This window comes from Carcharhinus amblyrhynchos, chromosome 22, assembly GCF_965287045.1.
Source record: "Carcharhinus amblyrhynchos chromosome 22, sCarAmb.v2.hapA, whole genome shotgun sequence".
Taxonomy (NCBI): Eukaryota; Metazoa; Chordata; class Chondrichthyes; order Carcharhiniformes; family Carcharhinidae; genus Carcharhinus; species Carcharhinus amblyrhynchos.
This window is the reverse complement of record NC_137345.1, coordinates 38,895,208-38,914,964: the sequence shown is the minus strand read 5'-3', so window position 1 is coordinate 38,914,964 and position 19,757 is coordinate 38,895,208. Positions and strand designations below refer to the sequence as shown.

Below are 19,757 nucleotides of genomic sequence, written 5' to 3'. Positions count from 1 at the left end.
AGTCACCAACCGCCAATCAGAATAGCACACATTGATACCAATAGGGAGGTCAGCAATTGGGCTGGGCTATGGGGGTCACAAAGAAATCCCACAACACCAGTTTGAAGTCCAAACAGGTTTATTTCTAGCAAAAGCCTCAAGCTTTTGGGACAGCCTGTCCCTTCATCAGGTGGCTGGGAGTTCTGGTCGTAAAAATGACACAAAGACACAAACTCAATTTACATGCATAATGATTGGAATGTGAGTCTTTACAGCTAATCAATTCTTAAAGGTATAGACAATGTGAGTGGAAAGAGCTTTAAACACAGGTTAAAGAGATGTGTATTGTTTCCAGACAGGAAAGTTAGTGAGATTTTGCAAGTCCCGGCAAGTTGTGGGGGTTACAGATAGTGTGACATGAACCCAAGATCCCAGTTGAGGCCGTTCTCATGTGTGCGGAACTTGACTATCAGTTTCTGCTCAGCGACTCTGCGCTGTCGTGTGTCCTGAAGGCCGCCTTGGAGAACACTTAACTGAAGATCAGAGGCTGAATGCCCGTGACTGCTGAACTGTTCCCCAACAGGAAGAGAACAGTCTTGCCTGGTGATTGTCAAGCAGTGTTCATTTATCCGTTGCCGTAACGTCTGCATGGTCTCTCCAATGTACCATGCCTCGGGATATCCTTTCCTGCAGCGTATCAGGTAGACAATGTTGGCCGAGTTGCAAGAGTATGTACCGTGCACCTGGTGGATGGTGTTCTCTCGTGAGATGATGGCATCCTTGTCGATGATCTGGCACGTCTTACAGAGGTTGCTGTGGCAGGGTTGTGTGGCGTCATGGTCATTGTTCTCCTGAAGGCTGGGTAGTTTGCTGCAATGATGTGGATATGCCAGCGTTGGACTGGGGTAAACACAGTAAAAAGTCTGACAACACCAGGTTTAAGTCCAACCGATTTATTTGACAGTAAACTCACAAGCTTTCAGGGTTAGTCCCTTCGTCAGGTGATTCACCTGACGAAGGGACTAGTGAGTTTACTATCAAATAAATATCGAAAGCTAGTGAGTTTACTATCAAATAAATCGGTTGGACTTAAACCTGGTGTTGTCAGACTTTTTACTCGTTTGCTGCGAACAATGGTCTGTTTGAGGTTGCGTGGTTGTTTGAAGGCAAGAAGTGGGGGTGTGGGGATGGCCTTGGCAAGATGTTCGTCTTCATCAATGAGATGTTGAAGACTCCGGAGAAGATGTCGTAGCCTCTCCTTCTAGGGGGGTCAGCCAGGGGAGGGTTCTGCGCTGCATTGGGGTCGGGGTGGGGGCGGGGATTGTCACTGGGAAGGGAGGCTGGAGATTGGGCTGGCTCAGCCGGGGTGGCGGGGGAGGGACATTCAGCCAATGGTGGGGGGCGGGGAGTCATCACTGGGGTGGGTCTGCCTGCTGGGGGATTGGCAATGCCTGGGGGGGAAATGTGTCGGGGAGGGATCGGGGCTGGAACTCGGGGTGCTCTGGGTCATGAGGGGTTTGGAGCTGGGCCCAGGAATGGTTGGGGGGGGCCATGATCGGGCCATGGGAGGGTTGCTGGTCAGCGATTGAGCTAGCCAGCAAATGGGAGGCTGACAGTGTGGGTCCAGTGTGCATGCACAGACCCCACTGGTTTCAGCCTCCCGGGTGGAATAAGCCGTGCCCTCTGAAATTTAATGATATTCACGCTGGTGACCTTTGCAGTGCACAGAGTGTGGGAGATGCTAGTGGTAATGACCACTGAAAATTACTCCAGTTTTCCCATGAATTCAACACTTAGAAATTTCCGGGGAGAATTCCAGCCCTCGTCTTGAATACATTCCTCAGTCCCTCCAGCTGAATGTAACATCCAATTACATACTGACCTCTGCTACACAAGGATGCCTTCATTATGAGTTCATTAATTAATCCTGTCTCAGTACAACATCAGTTTTAGGCTGAGCTTTGAGCTCTGGTTGGCTCCAGAGCATGATGTTCTAAAAAAACCATTTAGGTTGCCCTTGCCATCTGATTTATCCAGTCTATATAGAACATAGAAAAAATACAGCACAAACAGGCCCTTCGGCCCACAAGTTGTGCCAATGATATCCCTACCTACTAGGCTTACCTATAACTCTCAATCCTATTAAGTCCCATGTACTCATCCAGAAGTCTCTTAAAAGACCCTACTGAATTTGCCTCCACCACCACCGACAGCAGCCGATTCCACTCACCCACTACCCTCTGAATGAAAAACTTACCCCTGATATCTCCTCTGTATCTGCTCCCCAGCACCTTAAACCTGTGTCCTCTCGTAGCAACCATTCCAGCCCTGGAAAAAAGCCTCTGAAAATCCACCCAATCTATACCTTTCAACATCTTATACACTTCTATCAGGTCACCTCTCATCCTTCGTCTCTCCAAGGAGAAAAGACCGAGCTCCCTCAACCTATCCTCATAAGGCATGCCACCCAATCCAGGCAACATCCTTGTAAATCTCCTCTGCACCCTTTCAATAGCTTCCACATCCCTCCTGTAATGAGGCGACCAGAACTGAGCACAGTACTCCAAGAGGGGTCTGACTAGGGTCTTATAAAGCCGCAGCATTATCTCCCGACTCCTAAACTCAAACCCTCGATTGATGAAGGCCAGTACACCATACGCCTTCTTAACCACATCCTCTACCTGCAAGGCCGATTTAAAAGCCCTATGGACCCGGACCCCAAGGTCCTTCTGATCCTCTACACTGCTCAGAGTCTTACCCTTGATATTATATTCCGTCATCCTATTTGACCTGCCAAAATGGACCACTACACAGTTATCCGGGTTGAAGTCCATCTGCCACTTCTCCACCCTACATATAGATTAAAATCCCCCATGATTATCACTGTGTTATTATTTCTGACAAACTCCCATATATCTTCCTTTATAATCTGTCCTATCATGTGGGTGCTGTTAGGGAGCCTGTACATCACTCCTCCAAGTGAAATCTTGCCTTTGTAATTTTTCCCCCTTACCCAAACAGCTTCTACATCTTGGTTACTAAACTTAAGATCTTCCTCCTCTATTGTGCTTACTTCATCATTAATTAATAGAGCCACCCTCAACCTTTTCCTAAGTTCTTCCTAAGTGTCATGTACTCTTTAATATTTAGGTTTCAATCTAGGTCATTCTGCAACCATTTTTCTATAATAACTGACAGATCATGCTTATGTATGATCTATTTGAGCTATCAGTTCATCTGTTCCTGCAGAGAACAATGTCCCCCTCACCAACTTGTCCCTTATTACCACTACATTCATTTTTGCTCACCCCACTTCAATAGCTTCTTGTATTATTGTGCCATGGTCAGTCAGCTCATCCTCCCTGTAGGCCCCACTTTCATCCAACAAGCTGAAAGAATCTCAAAGCTTCTGGCTCCTTTTACCTGCCTCACTTGCAGTCTCCTGCCCATGCTACTAACCAAATCAGAAGACCATAACATGTGTGACAGCCTCCTGGACATACATTCAGATACAGAGCCTTTTGTTTTGTCCTTCTATTATTTATGTAACCTCCAGTCTTATCTGCTGACTTGCTATTAGACTTGTATTCTTTATCCCTTCCTGTCAAGATCTGTTTATCATTTCCCATCTTTGTACCTTCCTCTCTTGCCTTGTCTCTTCTCTTTGATCTTCCATAATTTGATCCCTTGCTCCCACTATTTCGTTTAAATTCCTTCTACTTCCCTAGTTTTGGAACTCATTAGAACACTGGTCCCAGTATGGTTCAGGTGTAAACTGTTCTAATGTACCATCTCCACTTTCTTCAATATTGGTGTCAATGCCCCACGAACCAGATGCACTACTCCCACACCCGTCTTTGAGCAACCAATTTATTTCTCTAACCTTATTTGCCCTATGCCAATTTGCACGTGGCTCAGGTAATAATCCAGAGATCATCACCTTTGAGATTCTGCTTCTTATTTTGGTGTCTAGTTCATCATATTGACTACCTGCCAATGTCATCGGTACCTGCATGGACTTCAATGACTAGATCCTTCATCTCCCAGTCCAAGCTCCTTTCCAGTCCTGAACAGATGTCTCAAACTCTAGCACGGGCAGGCAACACATGCTTCTGCAATTTTATTCTTCCCTGCAGAGAACAGTGTCCCTCTCACCAACTTGTCCCACTTCAATAGCTTCCTGTATTACTGTGCCATGTTCAGTCAGCTCATCCTCCCTGCAGCCCCCACTTTCATCCAGACAAGTTGAAAGAATCTCAAAGCTTTTGGATCCCTGCCTCACTTGCAGTCTCCTGCCCCAGCTGCTAACCAAATCAGAAGACGATAAAAGGTGAACTGCCTCCTAGTATAAAATGTCCAGATAGTGTTCCCTCCTCCTTAATGCATCTCAGTGGCCATAGCTCAACCTCCAACTCAATAGCACTGCGCCAAAGCTCTTTGAGCTACAAACACTTACAACAGATGCGTTTGCCCTGGATCACATTAGCATTCAGGAGTGCCTACATGCAGCAGCTGTGACACATTGTCTATCCTGCAGTTCATAACACACTTTTATTAATGATTTAATTATTTTATTCAATTAATTATTTTCCTTTTTTTACATAGTTTATTAATCTTACTACAAGTTTGTATACTCTTTTAAACCTTCGGAACAGAATAAAGCTTAACCACTTATCAGATACTCAGCAGCTCACTTCTTCATCTATAGTACCAAGAACAAAGAACAATACAGCACAGGAAACAGGCCCTTCAGCCCTCCAAGCCTGCGCTGCTCATTGATCCAACTAGACCATTCTTTTGTATCCCTCCATTCCCAGTCTGCTCATGTGACTATCCAGATAAGTCTTAAATGATCCCAGTGTGTCCGCTTCCACCTCCCTGCTTGGGACTGCATTCCAGGCCCCCACCACCCACTGTGTAAAATACGTCCCTCTGATATCTGAGTTAAATCTCACCCCCCGCACCTTGAACATGTGACTCCTCGTGTTTGTCACCTCCGACCTGGCGAAAAGCTTCCCACTGTTCACTCTATCCATACCCCTCATAATTTTATACACCTCTATTAGGTCTCCCCTCATTCTCCGTCTTTCCAGGGAGAACAACCCCAGTTTACCCAATCTCTCCTCACAGCTAAGATCCTCCATACCAGGCAACATCCTGGTAAACCTTCTCTGTACTCTCTCCAAAGCCTCCACGTCCTTTTGGTAGTGCGGCGACCAGAACTGGATGCAGTACTCCAAATGTGGTCTAACCAACGTTCTATACAGCTGTAACATCAGATGCCAATTTTTATACTCTATACCCGGTCCTATAAAGGCAAGTAGAGTATGAACAAATTCCTGCAAGGTGAAAAAAATTGAAAAAGCAAAGGAGACCCCCCGTAACCCCTCTCACTCACCCAACTCCCAGGATTCTTGTTTCAGGTTGGACTCCAATGTGAAGACGAGGATCCCGCAACTGTACAGTCATCACTGCATTCACCTGCATTCTCCACCAGTTCAGATATACACTTCAGTGCGTCTTCGTTCTACACCAGACTTGGGTTCACAATCTGGTGATCACCTCACAGACGTGATTCACAGCTGTCAGAGGCAGTGGCAGCTTAGACTTCTGGCATTTGGAACTCTACTGGAGGTCAGAAACTTGCAGAGTCCTTCTGACAATGAGCCTCTGAAATCGATCCTTGAACAAATGTTGGAGATGCATAGAGAGGCAGGAGAACAACAGGCAAAGTTGTAAGAGTCATCGGCAAAATGGGATGAGGGATGGAGGAATCTGTCGGCATTCTGTCTGATGGCTGTGGCGTGCAAGTGCATTGAAGCCACTATGGAAAGGATGGCACTTCCTTGAAGACCCAGGTCCAGCAGTTTTTGCTGACTTTTGACTCAAACCTGTACTCTATTGCTTTAGCCATGGGTGAGATCCAGCAGTGGCCAGGCAAGAGAGAAATGTGGCGCCTTGACTTCCTTCCAGGTGCACCTTCTCCTCGTGGAAGGGTCAGTGGAAACCATAGGGTGGAGTTTCTCCAGATATTTATCCTGGGCACATCCACGTAGGACATTCTCCAAGGGTGCTACTCCAACTCCCCCCTGCCAATGACTCTACCACCTCCAGCGGGTCAGGCCAATTAGCATATCCCTGCCCCAGAGCTGAAGATCCTTAGCAGGCAGGGCCCTCAGACCTCGAGCCTCAGAGAATGCCAGCTGAAGTCATCACTGGCAACAGGACTTAATATTCAGCAGTCTGTCTCCAACTCTGCTGTGGATATTGGGGCTCTACCTAGCTGTACTGATGGAGTAAGAAAAAGTAAAAAGCATTATATGCACAACTGTGGCACTGATATTCACTTATTGTGTCTACTTCACATTTGTAAATGTATTCAGTTTTATTCCTTCTGCAAGTCTCATGGATTCAATGGATATTCTGCAGTGCAACTTTCCACATGCATCCAGGGGTTAAACATATCCCCTAACATGAAGAACTTCAGCTTTATTCATTCTCACATAATCTCACCACAGTGAGTAGCCTTTACCTCCATATTTGCGCTATTAGCAAAGGCACATGATATGTGACCATGATGAATGACCAATACACTTGTCACACTTAATTCCCAGCCAGTCATATTATAGAATCATAGAGTGCAGAAGAAGCCCTTTGGCCCATCGAATCCATACCAACACATTAGAAACACCTGAACTCCCACCTAATCCCATTTGCCAGCACTTGGCCCATAGACTTGAATGTTATTATGTGCCAAGTGCTCATCCAGATACTTCTTAAAGGATGTGACGCAACCTACCTCTACCCCACCCCCTCCCAGGCAGTGCATTCTAGACTGTCACCACCTGCTGATGAAAAGTTCCTTCCTCACACCCTAAACTCCTGCCCCTCACCTTGAACATATGTCCCCTTGTGACTGACCCTGCAACTAAGGGGCATAACTGCTCCTTATCCACTCTGTCCATGTCCCTCATAATCTAGTACACTCCCATCAAGTTGCTCCCTCAGTCTTCCCTGCTCCAACGAAAACGAACCAAGCCTACCCAACTTCTCTTCATAACTTAAACGTTCCATCCCAGGTGGTATCTTGATGAATCACCTTCTCCAGTGCAATTTCAATTCTTTCCATAATGTGGCACCCAGAACTGCACACACTACTCTAGCTGTGGCCTCACCAAAGTTCTATACATAACTTGGATACAGGAGAATCACTCATCAGCTCATTGATTATCCTGCTGGTGTTGTCCTTTCCAAGTGAAAGACAGCAAGAGGGCTAGAGATGGGTGTTCCTCCTGTTCACATATAAATGTGTCTGTAGACAATGCTCTTTGACCAGGGTGATGAGAGCCATCTGCAAGAAGCCTCATGTGGAGTCTGCTTGTCTCCGGCACCTTCAAAACTGTATATGGAACAATTGCCTCGGCAGCATAGAATACTGACCACATGACCATTCACCCAGGAGGATGGATGTTTGGGGGCAGGAGTTGGCTGGCCACCACCTGCCATATCCCTTCTAGGCATCCACCTCCTTTCCTCCTTTCAACTCTGATTCTGACTGCAACCAATGGCAAATAGCTCAGACTGAACAGCCGCCCCTCAACCTGCTGGATCTCAATGTCCTGAGGCCCATAAACAAACCTACTGCAATGTGGGCTTCACATACACTAAGGATCATAACTGAGCATTGTTCTCATACACTTTCCTCAGGGGATTTCTTTATTCAGCCGATTGCAAGAAGCCTCATGCGGACAGTTTTCTGCTTGTCTCTGGCTCCATGGTATATGGGACCATTGCCGTGGCAGCATAGAATACTAACCACATGACCATTCACCCAGGAGGATGGAGGTTTGGGGGCAGCCAGAAAAGACCCTTCTCCCACTTCGATGTAACACAGTTTTACATCAAGGCATTGCCTTGCTGCTGCTGGAGAAATAATGCACACTTCCTTCCAAACATGCTCCACCACCTTCTACCTTCCCCATATCATCCATTACCTTCTCCTCAATAGCACTGACCACCCAATGTCACCTTTATCTTCCCTCTGTCACCTTTGAACCTCCCCCATTATCCTGAGAACTATCATCATCCACTACTACATGGCTTTCTGCCCCTTGCAGCCAACACTCCTACCACACATGCCCACCCTGACCCTATCCCCTCCAATTATCTGTGCCACATTCCTTGTTCCCCTTGCCATCCATTGACACCTACATCTGTCAAACATAGACATGTTTCATGTCCACCCTACCGTATTCTACTTCCCCCTCTAATGGTCATTGTTCTCTCCTATCATCATTCCACTGAGTTCTCCCCTGGACACCACCATCAACACCACGGACCCTGCCATCTAAGTATTCATCCTTCTTTCACATTCTGCGCCCCTTCCCTGGAAACTCTATCCTGTATTCCAGCCTTCGTCTGCCTTCCTGGCATAGCCTCCATTCCATCCTTCCACCCAGGTTTTGAGCCTTTGTCTACATCTTCTGCAAATCCTCTACTCCACCTTTCCACCCCACCTTCACCTGTATATCATTTCCAGCCTTAGTACAGGTTCAGCTACTTACACGTGAGAATGGTCCCTAAGAGGGCAAAACCAGCATCAACCAACGTAAAGGTCCAGGAAGAAGTCCACCTCACCTGGTGCACACCATGAACATAAAGTCATAAGCCAGAACGTTGTAAATTCCCATTGACTGGGTGCTTTATTTGGAGGAGGAACACGGTTAATGTCTGTTGGACTTTTAATGAGCATTCCCGAGATGCAAATAGGATTCCTGATATTGCCCCATGGGAAACACTCAATCAACCTTTATGTTGCCATGAAGATCAGGAGAACAAGATTTCATTTTAATTTCCCAATATCAGGGAAACTGATTTGTTGGCCTCCCACAAAATCCTGTTTCCCTCACTCACCATGATTCCTGCCGCTGTTGGGAACGGATAATTCCCCCCAAATGCCGCTCGGTTAAAAGCAATTTTGAAATGCTGCAAATTCCAGATGAGACTACACACTTCTTTATTTTTCCATCACTGGGATACTAGTTAATGAGAAGGGAATGAAAATGGGGTGAAGGGGATCAAAGGATATGGAGGGAAGGCAGGATCAGGCTTTTGAGTTGGATGATCAGCTATGGTCACAATGAATGGTGAAGAAGGCTTGAAGGGTCAAATGGCCTACTCCTGTTCCTATTTCTTATGATTCTATGTTTCAATTTATTAAAGTAAATGAACTCTTCAACTTTAACTTTACTTTTTGGTGCTCATGGAATTTACTTTTAATATATATCTTAAATTTTTACATATATGCAACACAACTCAAATATCATGCATCATACGATGTTTTATTGAAAAGTAAATTTGGAAAGTTTAATTTTGCTTCTCTATATAACCAGGTACAGCTGAAGAATTTATTACACCAATGTTCGATTTCTACAGAAGTATGGGGGAACTGAATGTGACAGACACTGAATATGCCTTACTTTCTGCAACCACAATTCTATTTTCAGGTAAAAAATAAAAATCACTAACTAAATTACACTAGTGATGATTATGAATCTAATCCAACCAAGCACTGATTTATTTGAGATTGGCTCCAATGAAATAAAGGTGAAATGGTATGGAAGTAACACCTCTTGGCTGGGAACTGATGTTCTATTTCAGTGGATCTGTATGTATGATGGCAGAATCTGCATTTAACGTTCTGTCGATATGTATCTCTGCTTTTAAAGTTTTAATAGAAAAGTTATAATTTTTATTTAGTTTAATTCAGAATTTACAACAACAGGTTATATTTATGTAACATTAACATAATGAAACATCACAAGGCATTCACAGAGGCATGAAAAAAACATATGAAAGTGAGCCACCTAAGGAAATATTAGGCTACATGATTAAATCTTGACAAAAAAATAGGTTTTATAAAATTATTTGAGACAAATCAGGATAGAGAGGCAGTGAGGTGAAGAGAGGCAATTTCAGATTTGGGGCCTCCACAACTGAAGATAAGCCACTAATTACTTATCTATTATGGAGTAATTAAAAGTGTGGATGCAGAAGTGGCCAGAATTGGAGGAGCACAGGTATCTCAGAGAATTGAAGGGCTAATAGAGAGAGTTCTGAGAGAGTTGAAAAGAAGGATGAGAATTTTAAAATCAAGGCAGTGGCTGACCTGGAACCAAAGTAGGTCAGCAAGCACATGGGTTTTGGAGTTGGGGACTTGCTATAAGCTAAATATAGGCAGCAGACTTTCAACGACCTCAAGCTTAAAGGTAGAATGTGGGAGATCATCTAGGAGTGCATTGGAGTAGTCGATGCTAGAAGTAATAAAGGCATGAATGAAGGTTTCAACAGCAGGTTGGGGCAGTATGGTGGCACAGTGGTTAGCGCTGCTGCTTCACAGTGCCAGGGATCTGGGTTTGATTCCTGGTTTAGGTCACTGTCTGTGCAGAGCCTGCACGTTCTCACTGTGTCTGCATGGGTTTCCTCCGAGTGCTCTGAGCTCCTCCCACAGTTCGAAAGACATACTGGTTAGAGGCATTGGCCATGCTAAATTCTCCAGAGTGTGGCGACTAGGGGATTTTCACAGTAACTTCATTACAGTGTTAATGTAAGCTGGCTTGTGACACTAATAAATAAACATTAAAACTTTAAATAGATGAGCTGAGACAGGAACAAAGTCAGGTCATGTTATGGAAGTGAAAGTAGGATTTTTAGTGATAACAGAAATACAAGGTCAGAAGCTTATCTCAAGATCAAGGTAACACCAAGGTTGTGAATTGACACCCTTAATCTCAGACTGTTGTCAGGAGGGATCTCTAGCTACGGAATAGAGTTTAGAGTCAGTGACTTCAGTCCTTCCAACATTTAATGCAGGAAGTTCCTGTTCGTCCCATACTTGATATAAGACAAGTGGTTTGATAATTTATCAAAAATGGATGGAGGAGGCATGAGTATTGGTGGTGAGGTTGAGGTGCCAGCAGCGTACATGTGAAAACTAACACTGAATCTTTGGATAATGTTGCTGAGGAGCTGTATGTAGCTGAGAAATAGAATGGAGTCAAGGATAAACCCCTAAGGCACAGCAGAGATAATGGCCTGAGAACAGGAAGAGAAGGCATTTCAAATGATTTCCTGGCTAAATTTAGCCTTTGTATTTGCATGCTAAATGAACAGCCTGGAAAAAAGCAGTTAGGAGTTCAGGTGGGAATCAGAAGTTTTCACAGTACAGAGCACACCTGTCCCAATAGAAATGACCATCACCTTTAGAATAGAACAGCAGGTTTGGTGTGTGGTAAACGCTGCAATACATGTGGAAAGTGGAATCATTTAGCAAAAATGCTGCAGAATGAAATCACGGCCTCCTTCCATTGCCACCAGGCACATGCAGCTGGTTAGTTCTCCCATGGTTAGGAGTATCAACAAACTGATTGGACCAGAGTTCAGCCAGAGCAACCAAACCATTGAACCTCCAAGAACACTCCATTGTGAGAGTGTCACACTGTTACAGAAAAGGTTAAGATTTTCATCACTCTGAACATGATTTGCAGCAATGCAAAACTAAAGATTGGCAATGCAGCAAAGTGTAAAGTATTGCCCAGCCAAATGATACGAGAATTAGACCTATATGCAGCATTGGATCCCAATAAGCAGGTTGTCCTTGTGGCCTTGGTGGACAAACCATCTGCACTGAAGACATGGCCATTCTCCATTTTACAGAGGGCAGCTTCAAGTTTCATATGGTTGACCAGAATGTAATGCCACTGTTGGTCTTTGGCACAGCATCGTACTGGAGCTCATCCAACTCAGTCCAAAGCTGCAACAATATGATAGAGTACAAAGACCTCTTCAACAGTGGTGAAATTGGTAAGCTACAAGCAATATACCAAATGAGATTAAATGATTCACCAACGCACCACCAATAATTTTTGCTCTGACATGAGTACCAATAGCTGTGCAGCAGAAAGTAGTCAATGAGCTAAATCAGATAGTGACACTGGATATTATAACTCCCATAAAAAAGACTACAGAATGGGTTTCAGCAATGGTGGCCACCATAAAGAAAATGGCACACTCAGAATTGCATTGATCCAGTCGACTTAAACAAGGCAGAGAGTTACCTTGGAGAAAGGGTCTCCAGTTGGTGCAGGGTGACCAACCCGGAGGCACCCTCCCTGGGCCTGCCATGATGCTGCCAAGTTTCATCTGGTGGCCTGGACACATAAGGACCTCAATTTGGCATTGGACAAGCAGGGTGTATAATGCTTCCCCTGTCATAGGTAAAATAAATGGGTGGTGTATAGATGACAGCTGCTGCTATAGAACTCAATTTTACAGCACACCACTCCCCTTTGCCCGTTAACCCACTGCTGGAGTGGTGGTAGGATTTGCCAACAGGAAGGATTAAAAATGTAACAGCCAAGCATCATAGTGAGTCAACTGCATGCAACAGTGAGCTTGTGGTAACCTAGGCACTCCAATCACTTGCACGTGCAACGACCATCTGTCCCACCTGTGACAGAGACTATAGATCACACGTTGGATTCCTCAGATCCGAAGAACTTATGTGGAAGTGTGGGAGCAAGTTATCCTCGACTCCTAGGGACTTTTCATTCACAGGTTTTAAGTCGGTCCACCTCGTGTCCAACGAGGGGCATACACACGATGGGTCGTACTGGGGCTGCTCTTGGTTGTTCAGGATTGGCCTAGTGCTTCATGTCGTTAGTGTGTGCCTAAACTGGACAAGATACTGGGCAAGACGACAGCTCAGTGACTACCGCTGATTGCTGTGCAGACACATGGATTTGGGCCGGTGTCTGTGGGAGTTCGCGCATTCTCCCCGCGCTTGCGTGGGTTTTCTCCGGGTGCTCCGGTTTCCTCCCACACCCCAAAGATGTGCTGTTAGGCGATTGGCAGGAATAAATTGTCCCTAAATCAGTTTCCCTCAACCTGGATGGCCATAAAACATTAGACAGGGGTTGTGGGGGAAGAGGGGGACTGGTGGTGTTGAGATGGCGGCGTGGGCTCGTTGGGCCGAACGGCCTGTTTCCCGGGCAGATTTTGTTCTTTTGTTCTTTGACTTCCTAAAAAGACTGAAGGCAGGCAAATTCCCAGGGCCTGATGGCTTATAGCCTATGATGTTAAAGGAAGTGGTGCTGAAGATAGTGGATCCATTTAGTGGATCCACTGCTGTGTAAGAAGGGAGGAAGGCAGCAGATGGGAAATTATAGGCCAGTTAGCCTGATTTCGGTCATTGGTAAGATTTTAGAGTCCATTATTAAAGATGAGATTGCAAAATACTTGGAAGTGCATGTTAAAGTAGGACTGAGTCAGCATGGCTCTGTCAAGGGGAAGTCATGTCCGACAAATCTGTTAGGGTTCTTTTGAGGAGGTAATAAGGAAGTTAGATAAAGGAGAAAAAGTGGACGTGATTTATTTAGATTTCCAGAAGGCCTTTGACAAGGTGCTGCATAGGAGACTGTTAAATAAGTTAAGAACCCATGGTGTTAAGGGTAAGATCCTGGCATGGATAGAGGATGGGCTGATTGGCAGAAGGCAGAGAAATGGGGATAAAGAGGTCTTTTTCAGGATGGCAGGCAGTGCCTGGGGTGAGCCTCAGGGGTCAGTGCTGGGACTACAACTTTTCACAGTATATATTAACAATTTGGAGGAAGGAACTGAAGGCACAGTTGCTAGGTTTGCTGATGATACAAAGATGCGTAGAGGGACAGATAGTATTGAGGAAGCAGGGGGAATGCAGAAGGACTTAGACAGGTTAGGAGAGTGGGCAAAGACATGGCAGATGGATTACAATGTGGAAATGCGTGTGAAGTTATACACTTTGGAAGGAGGAATGGAGGCATAGACTATTTTCTAGATGGGAAAATGCTTAGGAAATCAGATACACAAAAGGACTTGGGAGTCATTGTTCAAAATTCTCTTAAGGTTAACGTGCAGGTTCAATTGGCAGTTAGAAAGGCAAATGCAATGTTAGCATTCATGTCGAGAGGGCTAGAATACAAGAGCAGTGATGTACTCCTGAGGTGATATAAAGCTCTGGTCAGATCTCATTTGGAGTATTGTGAGCAGTTTTGGGCTCCATATCTGAGAAAGGGTGTGCTGGCCCTGGAAAGGATCCAGAGGAGGTTCATAAGAATGATCTCTGGAATGAAGAGCTTGTCGTATAAGGAATGGTTGAGGACTCTGGGTCTGCACTCGTTGGCTAGGATGAGGGGGGATCTTATTGAAATTTACAGGATACTGCAAGGCCTGGATCGAGTGGATGTGAAGGGGATGTTTCCACTAGTAGGAAAAACTAGAATCAGAAGGCACAACCTCAGGCTAAAGGGATAATCCTTTAATACAGAGATGAAGAGGAATTTCTTCAACCAGAGAGTGGTGACTCTGTGGAACTTCTTGCCACAGAAGGCTGAGGAGGCCAGGTCATTGAGTATGTTTATGAAAGAAATAGATAGGTTCTTGATTAAAAAGGGGATCGGGGTAATGGAGATGAGAAAAATATCAGTCATGATTGAATGACGGAGCAGACTCGATGGGCCGAGTGGCCTAATTCTGTTCCTATGTCTTTTCGTCTTATGGTCTCATTGGTTATAATATTCCAAAATTCCTTGGGTAAGGGAACAGTTCCAATAGATTGGAAAAATGCTAATAAGGCCCTTATTCAAAAAGGGAGGAAGGCAAAATATAGTAAACTGTAGATCAATTACTTTAACATTGTGGTTGGGAAATCATTAGAATCCATTATAAAGGAAGTATGAAGCAATAACAGTACATTTAGAAAGTCAAAATGCAATCTATCAGAGTCAGCATGTCTTTACGGAGGGTAAATCATGTCTGACCAATTTGCTTGAGTTCTCTGAAGCTGTAACAAGCAAGACAGTAATGGTGATCCTGTAGATGTAGTGTACCTGGATTTTCAGAAAGCATTTGATAAGGTACCACACAAAAGGTTAGTTAATATGGAATTAGCAGTCATTTATTAGTTTAGATAGAGATTGGTTAGCCAACAGAAAGCAGAGAGTCAGGATAACTGGGCCTTTATTGGGTTGGCAAGATGTAACTAGTGGATGCCAGAAGCTTTGGTCCTCAGGTCCCAACTATATTAATGATTTGGATGCAGGGAAAATAGGTGCTATAGCCAAATTTGCGTATGACACTAACATCAGTGGGATAGTATGTTGCAAAAATTAAATAAGAAATTTACAAATGGATATCGGTAGGTTAAGTACACGTAGTAAAATTTGGAGTTCATCATGATTATGTGCGTGGTTATTCATTTTGGTAGGAAAAATACAAAGGCAAATTATTATCTAAATGGAGAGAAATTTCAGAGTGCTTTGGTGCAGAGGTGTCTGGGTGTCCTCAAGCATGAATCACAGGAAACTATTATACAGGCATAGCAGGTAATAAGAAAGTCAAATAGAATCTTGGCGTTTATTGTTAAGGGAATAAAATATAGAAGTAGTGAAGTGTTGCCGCTACTGTACAAAGCATTAATGAGACCACATTTAGAATATAGTATACAAGTTTGGTTCTCTTACTTGAGGAGGGATGTAGCTGCATTGGAAGTGGTTAAGAGGAGGTTCACTAGATTGATTCCAGAGATGGGGGGTTTGTCTTACGAATAGAGATTGGGCAGTTTAGTCCTATACTCCCTCGAGTTCAGAAGAGAGGAAACCTAGTTGAGGTGTACAAGATGATAAGGGAGACTGACAAAGTAGACGTGGAGAGGTTGTTTCCTCTTGTAGAGCTACCAAGAAGAAGAGGTCATAGTTTTAAGATAAGGGGTGGCAGATTTAAAACAGAGATGAAACATTTCTTCTCTCAAAGGATCATTGTCTTGAATTCATCGCCACAGAGCATGCTGGATGCTGGGACATTGAGTAAATTTAAAGAACAGGAAGACAGATTTATAGTTAGTAAGAGTTTGAAGGACTGTGGTGAACAGGCAGGTAAGTGGAGTTGAGGCTGAGATGAGATCAGTTGTGATTCTATTAAATAGCAGAGCAGTCTTGAGGGACTAAATTGCCTACTCCTGCTCCTCATTCTTTTGATTCTTATGGTAAGAGCCAACTACATACACATATAGTTTAAAAGCAATAAGCAAGAATATTTATGACGTTGGCATTTTCTATTGCTGAAGGCTGTGGAAGCCAAGTCACTGAATGTATTTAAGAAAGAGATAGAGGCTGGAATTTTATCACCTCACCCGCCACTGGAATTGGAGTGGGTGAGGGGTGGACAATGGAAAGATCCAGTGTCTCAGATGGGATTTTACGGTTTTGGGATGAAAAAAGCTGTAAAATCCCACCCAGGTTGTTTTCAAGATTTTAATTGTATCAAGGGATATGGGGGGAAAGTGGGAATATTGCATTGAGAATAAGGATCAGCCATAATCACATTCAATGGTGGAACAGAGCTGAATGGTCTACTCCCCTCCTAGTTTCTATGTTTCTATGTAAGCATTCAAAGAATTATTTCAGTTTTTGCTTTGGATAAAAGAAGAAGATGTGGCAGTCAAATTACTAGAAACTGTAATTTTTGAATGGATTTGCTTTTATTGCTGATGGAAAAACCATTGTATCTGACACCTTTTGAAATCCCACCAAAAAAGGTGTCTTTTCCTTTATTTTCTCCTGGAATGTTCAACATTCATGTCACAATTTGTTCACTTCTTTGAATAATTTCATTAGAATACTGCCAGAAACATGGGTTATAGTTTTGATTTTATTGGCTGGTTAATCAGTATCATCTAGTCAGAGATCAGAAAGAATGTACATGCGGCACTGATATGACTAGTTAGACTTCTCTCCCATTCATTTCAATGGAGAAAAAATATAGGATGGAATTCTCGATTTCACCTGCGGCTGGGATTCTCTGGTCCCGCTGCAGTGAATGGTGATGTGGCTGGGGCGTGAACAGCCAGAGAATAGTAGATAATAGTAGGTAATAATCGAGACATGCAAACCTTCCAAACAGATTTTCTTTTCCATGCCATCCCCAGGCAATCTTTAATACCTAGGCTGAAAGATGAAACCAACCCCCACGTACTTTCACATTTATAGTTAAATTGCAGTATGCCAGGTTGGTTGTTCACATCTTATGGTCATTTTTATTGTTCTGTAGATCGACCCTATATAAAGAATAAAGAACATGTAGAAAAGCTACAGGAGCCTCTTTTGGAGATTTTATACAAGTACTCCAAGATCCATCATCCAGAGAGTCCACAGCGCTTTGCTCGGCTGTTAGGTCGCCTTACTCAACTTAGAACGCTTAACCACAACCATTCAGAGGTATTGATGTCATGGAAGATGAAGGATCAGAAACTCACGCCCTTGCTCTGTGAAATTTGGGATGTACAGTGAAGGATTATCACAGAATTCTATAGGTGTTTTTGGACCAGTCTGTTCCACTGCAAACCAGACTTTTTTTATAATACAAAACCACAAAAATCATTGATGTAAGATTTCACTTTAATTTTCATCAGTCAGCAGCTACTATGTCAAACTATGTGGAAGGCAAAATCTAGTTATTGAATATAACAAGTCTCTAGTTATTACAGTAACTGAGGCTCTTGCTTTTATATTTTTATTTACTATACTGACCAATACCTCTTATTTCGTTTGTCACCAATTGCTTTGCCATTATATTTTTATTCTGTAAAGCATTTTTCTCAATCAGTGTAAGATTGGCCTCCCAGTAATTAAGACAGTTTGTAATTCACATTTCTGAAACAAGACCAAGAATTTGCTGGGAAAGTTTAAGCTGAGCACCAGCTGAAAAAGCAACCTTTTAGATTGTCACATCCCCAAATGTGCCTAAATTCCCAAATAATCTGTTCTTAATTTTGACATGAATTTACATTAAATATTACAAAATGTTGCAATAAATATATTAAATTACAAAATCACTAATATTCATTTAAAATTATTATAACAAATCTGAATGAAGAAACTGCAGCATTCCTTCAAATGCTAGAAACGAAGAATATTCAATAAACTATTATGCTATACATTGTGAATTTTAATTGAAAACAATGGGCATTAATAGAATTTATTAGAAGTGAGAAGCTTTAGAGGCTTTCACCTGGAGCAGATAAAAAAATGCTATTTTAAAGAAAATATTAAAATATCTATATGCTGTAAGACAAACTAAGTGAAAACCTGGACATGACACCACAAGGGAGTTTTAATTGTCACTTGTTTCTAATACTTTCTGATAAGTTTAAATCTATATTTAAGATCTGTATTGTGACACCCTTCATGGGTAACCCATGTTATATGTAATATCAAAACTCAATTTGTAAATATTAGCTAAATACACAAAATTAGAAGTATGTGATAGACACTGATCCTATGTACATGTCTGTGATTACCTGACAACTTAAAACTCTCTCACATTGTCATGATAGAGCAATATTTGGTGGAATGTGTATTCACTGAATAAAATCAGCTATTATATAATTCACATGTATCACTGAATATTCTGACTCAAAGTCATCACCTCAGTTTAACATGACTGATAATAGGATCTCTCTAGATGGGGAAATTACAGATACAAACTAGCATCACTCCATGCACAAAGCACTGGACTATGAACATATTTGATTGCTAATTATTGAAAAATAATGGCTAGAAGATTCAGAAGCAAATGTATGTTGCCTCATATATTTAGCAAATTGGCATGGTTTTGTTGTGTGGTAGGGTGCAACTTCTTACCAATTTCTTCTGTCAATCATAATATAGCACAAGTGCAAAGTAAAGTGGAATTGGTCCCTACAAAAATTTGAGTTAGTTTCGGCTGTCAAGGCAAGCTATTCTGTATTAACTCAAGGCAGCTGACTAAACAGCAAGACTAAGAAGACATGGAAGCAAATTTCTTATTCAGATATTGGAGTGTAACACAGAGCAATATTGAATGAAAATGAAAGAAAGATCAAACAGCACATCAACTCTCAACCCTTTTGAATTCACCCATATCTTGCTTCTCAGACTCATATCCCAGGACATTAACATTACCCTACTGTTTTTATCTTAGTTTTGAGTTTATTTCTAATGCTTAATACTCTTTGAGAAATTGTCTCTTATATATTACTGGGTACAACTGAAGAGTCAGCTCAAATTAATCAACTGTTCATGTGTAAAATATTGTTTAAATAAGAAGGAAAGCAGAGGGGAATTGAAAGAATGGTCAAGCTACTTTGGATTTGGTAATACATAATGATGCAGGTTTATTAAACAATCTCAGAGTAAAAGATCCCCTAGGGAACAGTGACCATAATATGGCAGAATTTAGAATTCAGTTTGAGAGTGAGAAACTTGACTCCGAAACAACTGTGTTATGCTTAAATAAGGATAATTATAATGGAATGAGGACTAAGTTAGATGGTATGGGTTGAGAAAAGTGTTTAACAGAAAGAAAGTTGATCAGTAATGGCAAACGTATATAAAAATAGATCTTGACTCACAACAAAGATATATCTCAGTGAGAAAGAAGAATCTAGGAAGGAGATTAATCAAGCTTTGTTAAACAAGAAAGTTATAGATAGAATTAAATTATATTATTAAATATTTAATTAATATTAATACTTAATATTAACATTAATATTAATATTAAATGTGACAAATATTTAAGCCAGAGGATTGAGAAAGTTTTAGAACCAACAAAAGATGACCAAACATAAAAAAGGGTAAATTAGCAAGTGACGTAAAAATGGACAGCAGGATCGTCTTTAAATATATAAAAATGAAGAGAGATGTCAA

General features: G+C 42.5%; 1 protein-coding gene across 1 annotated transcript in view; it reads left to right on the top strand.

The window, feature by feature from the left end:
• LOC145356879 (bile acid receptor-like) overlaps positions 1 to 18,422 on the top strand; it is a 158,283-nt gene extending 139,861 nt beyond the window's left edge. Inside the window, exons 10-11 of the mRNA XM_080209848.1 lie at positions 9,372 to 9,485; positions 17,122 to 18,422. Of these exons, the coding sequence (XP_080065974.1) occupies positions 9,372 to 9,485; positions 17,122 to 17,360 (353 nt within the window). The 3' untranslated portion in view covers positions 17,361 to 18,422. The remainder of the gene's footprint in view (positions 1 to 9,371; positions 9,486 to 17,121) is intronic.
• The last annotated feature ends 1,335 nt before the right edge of the window (positions 18,423 to 19,757 follow it).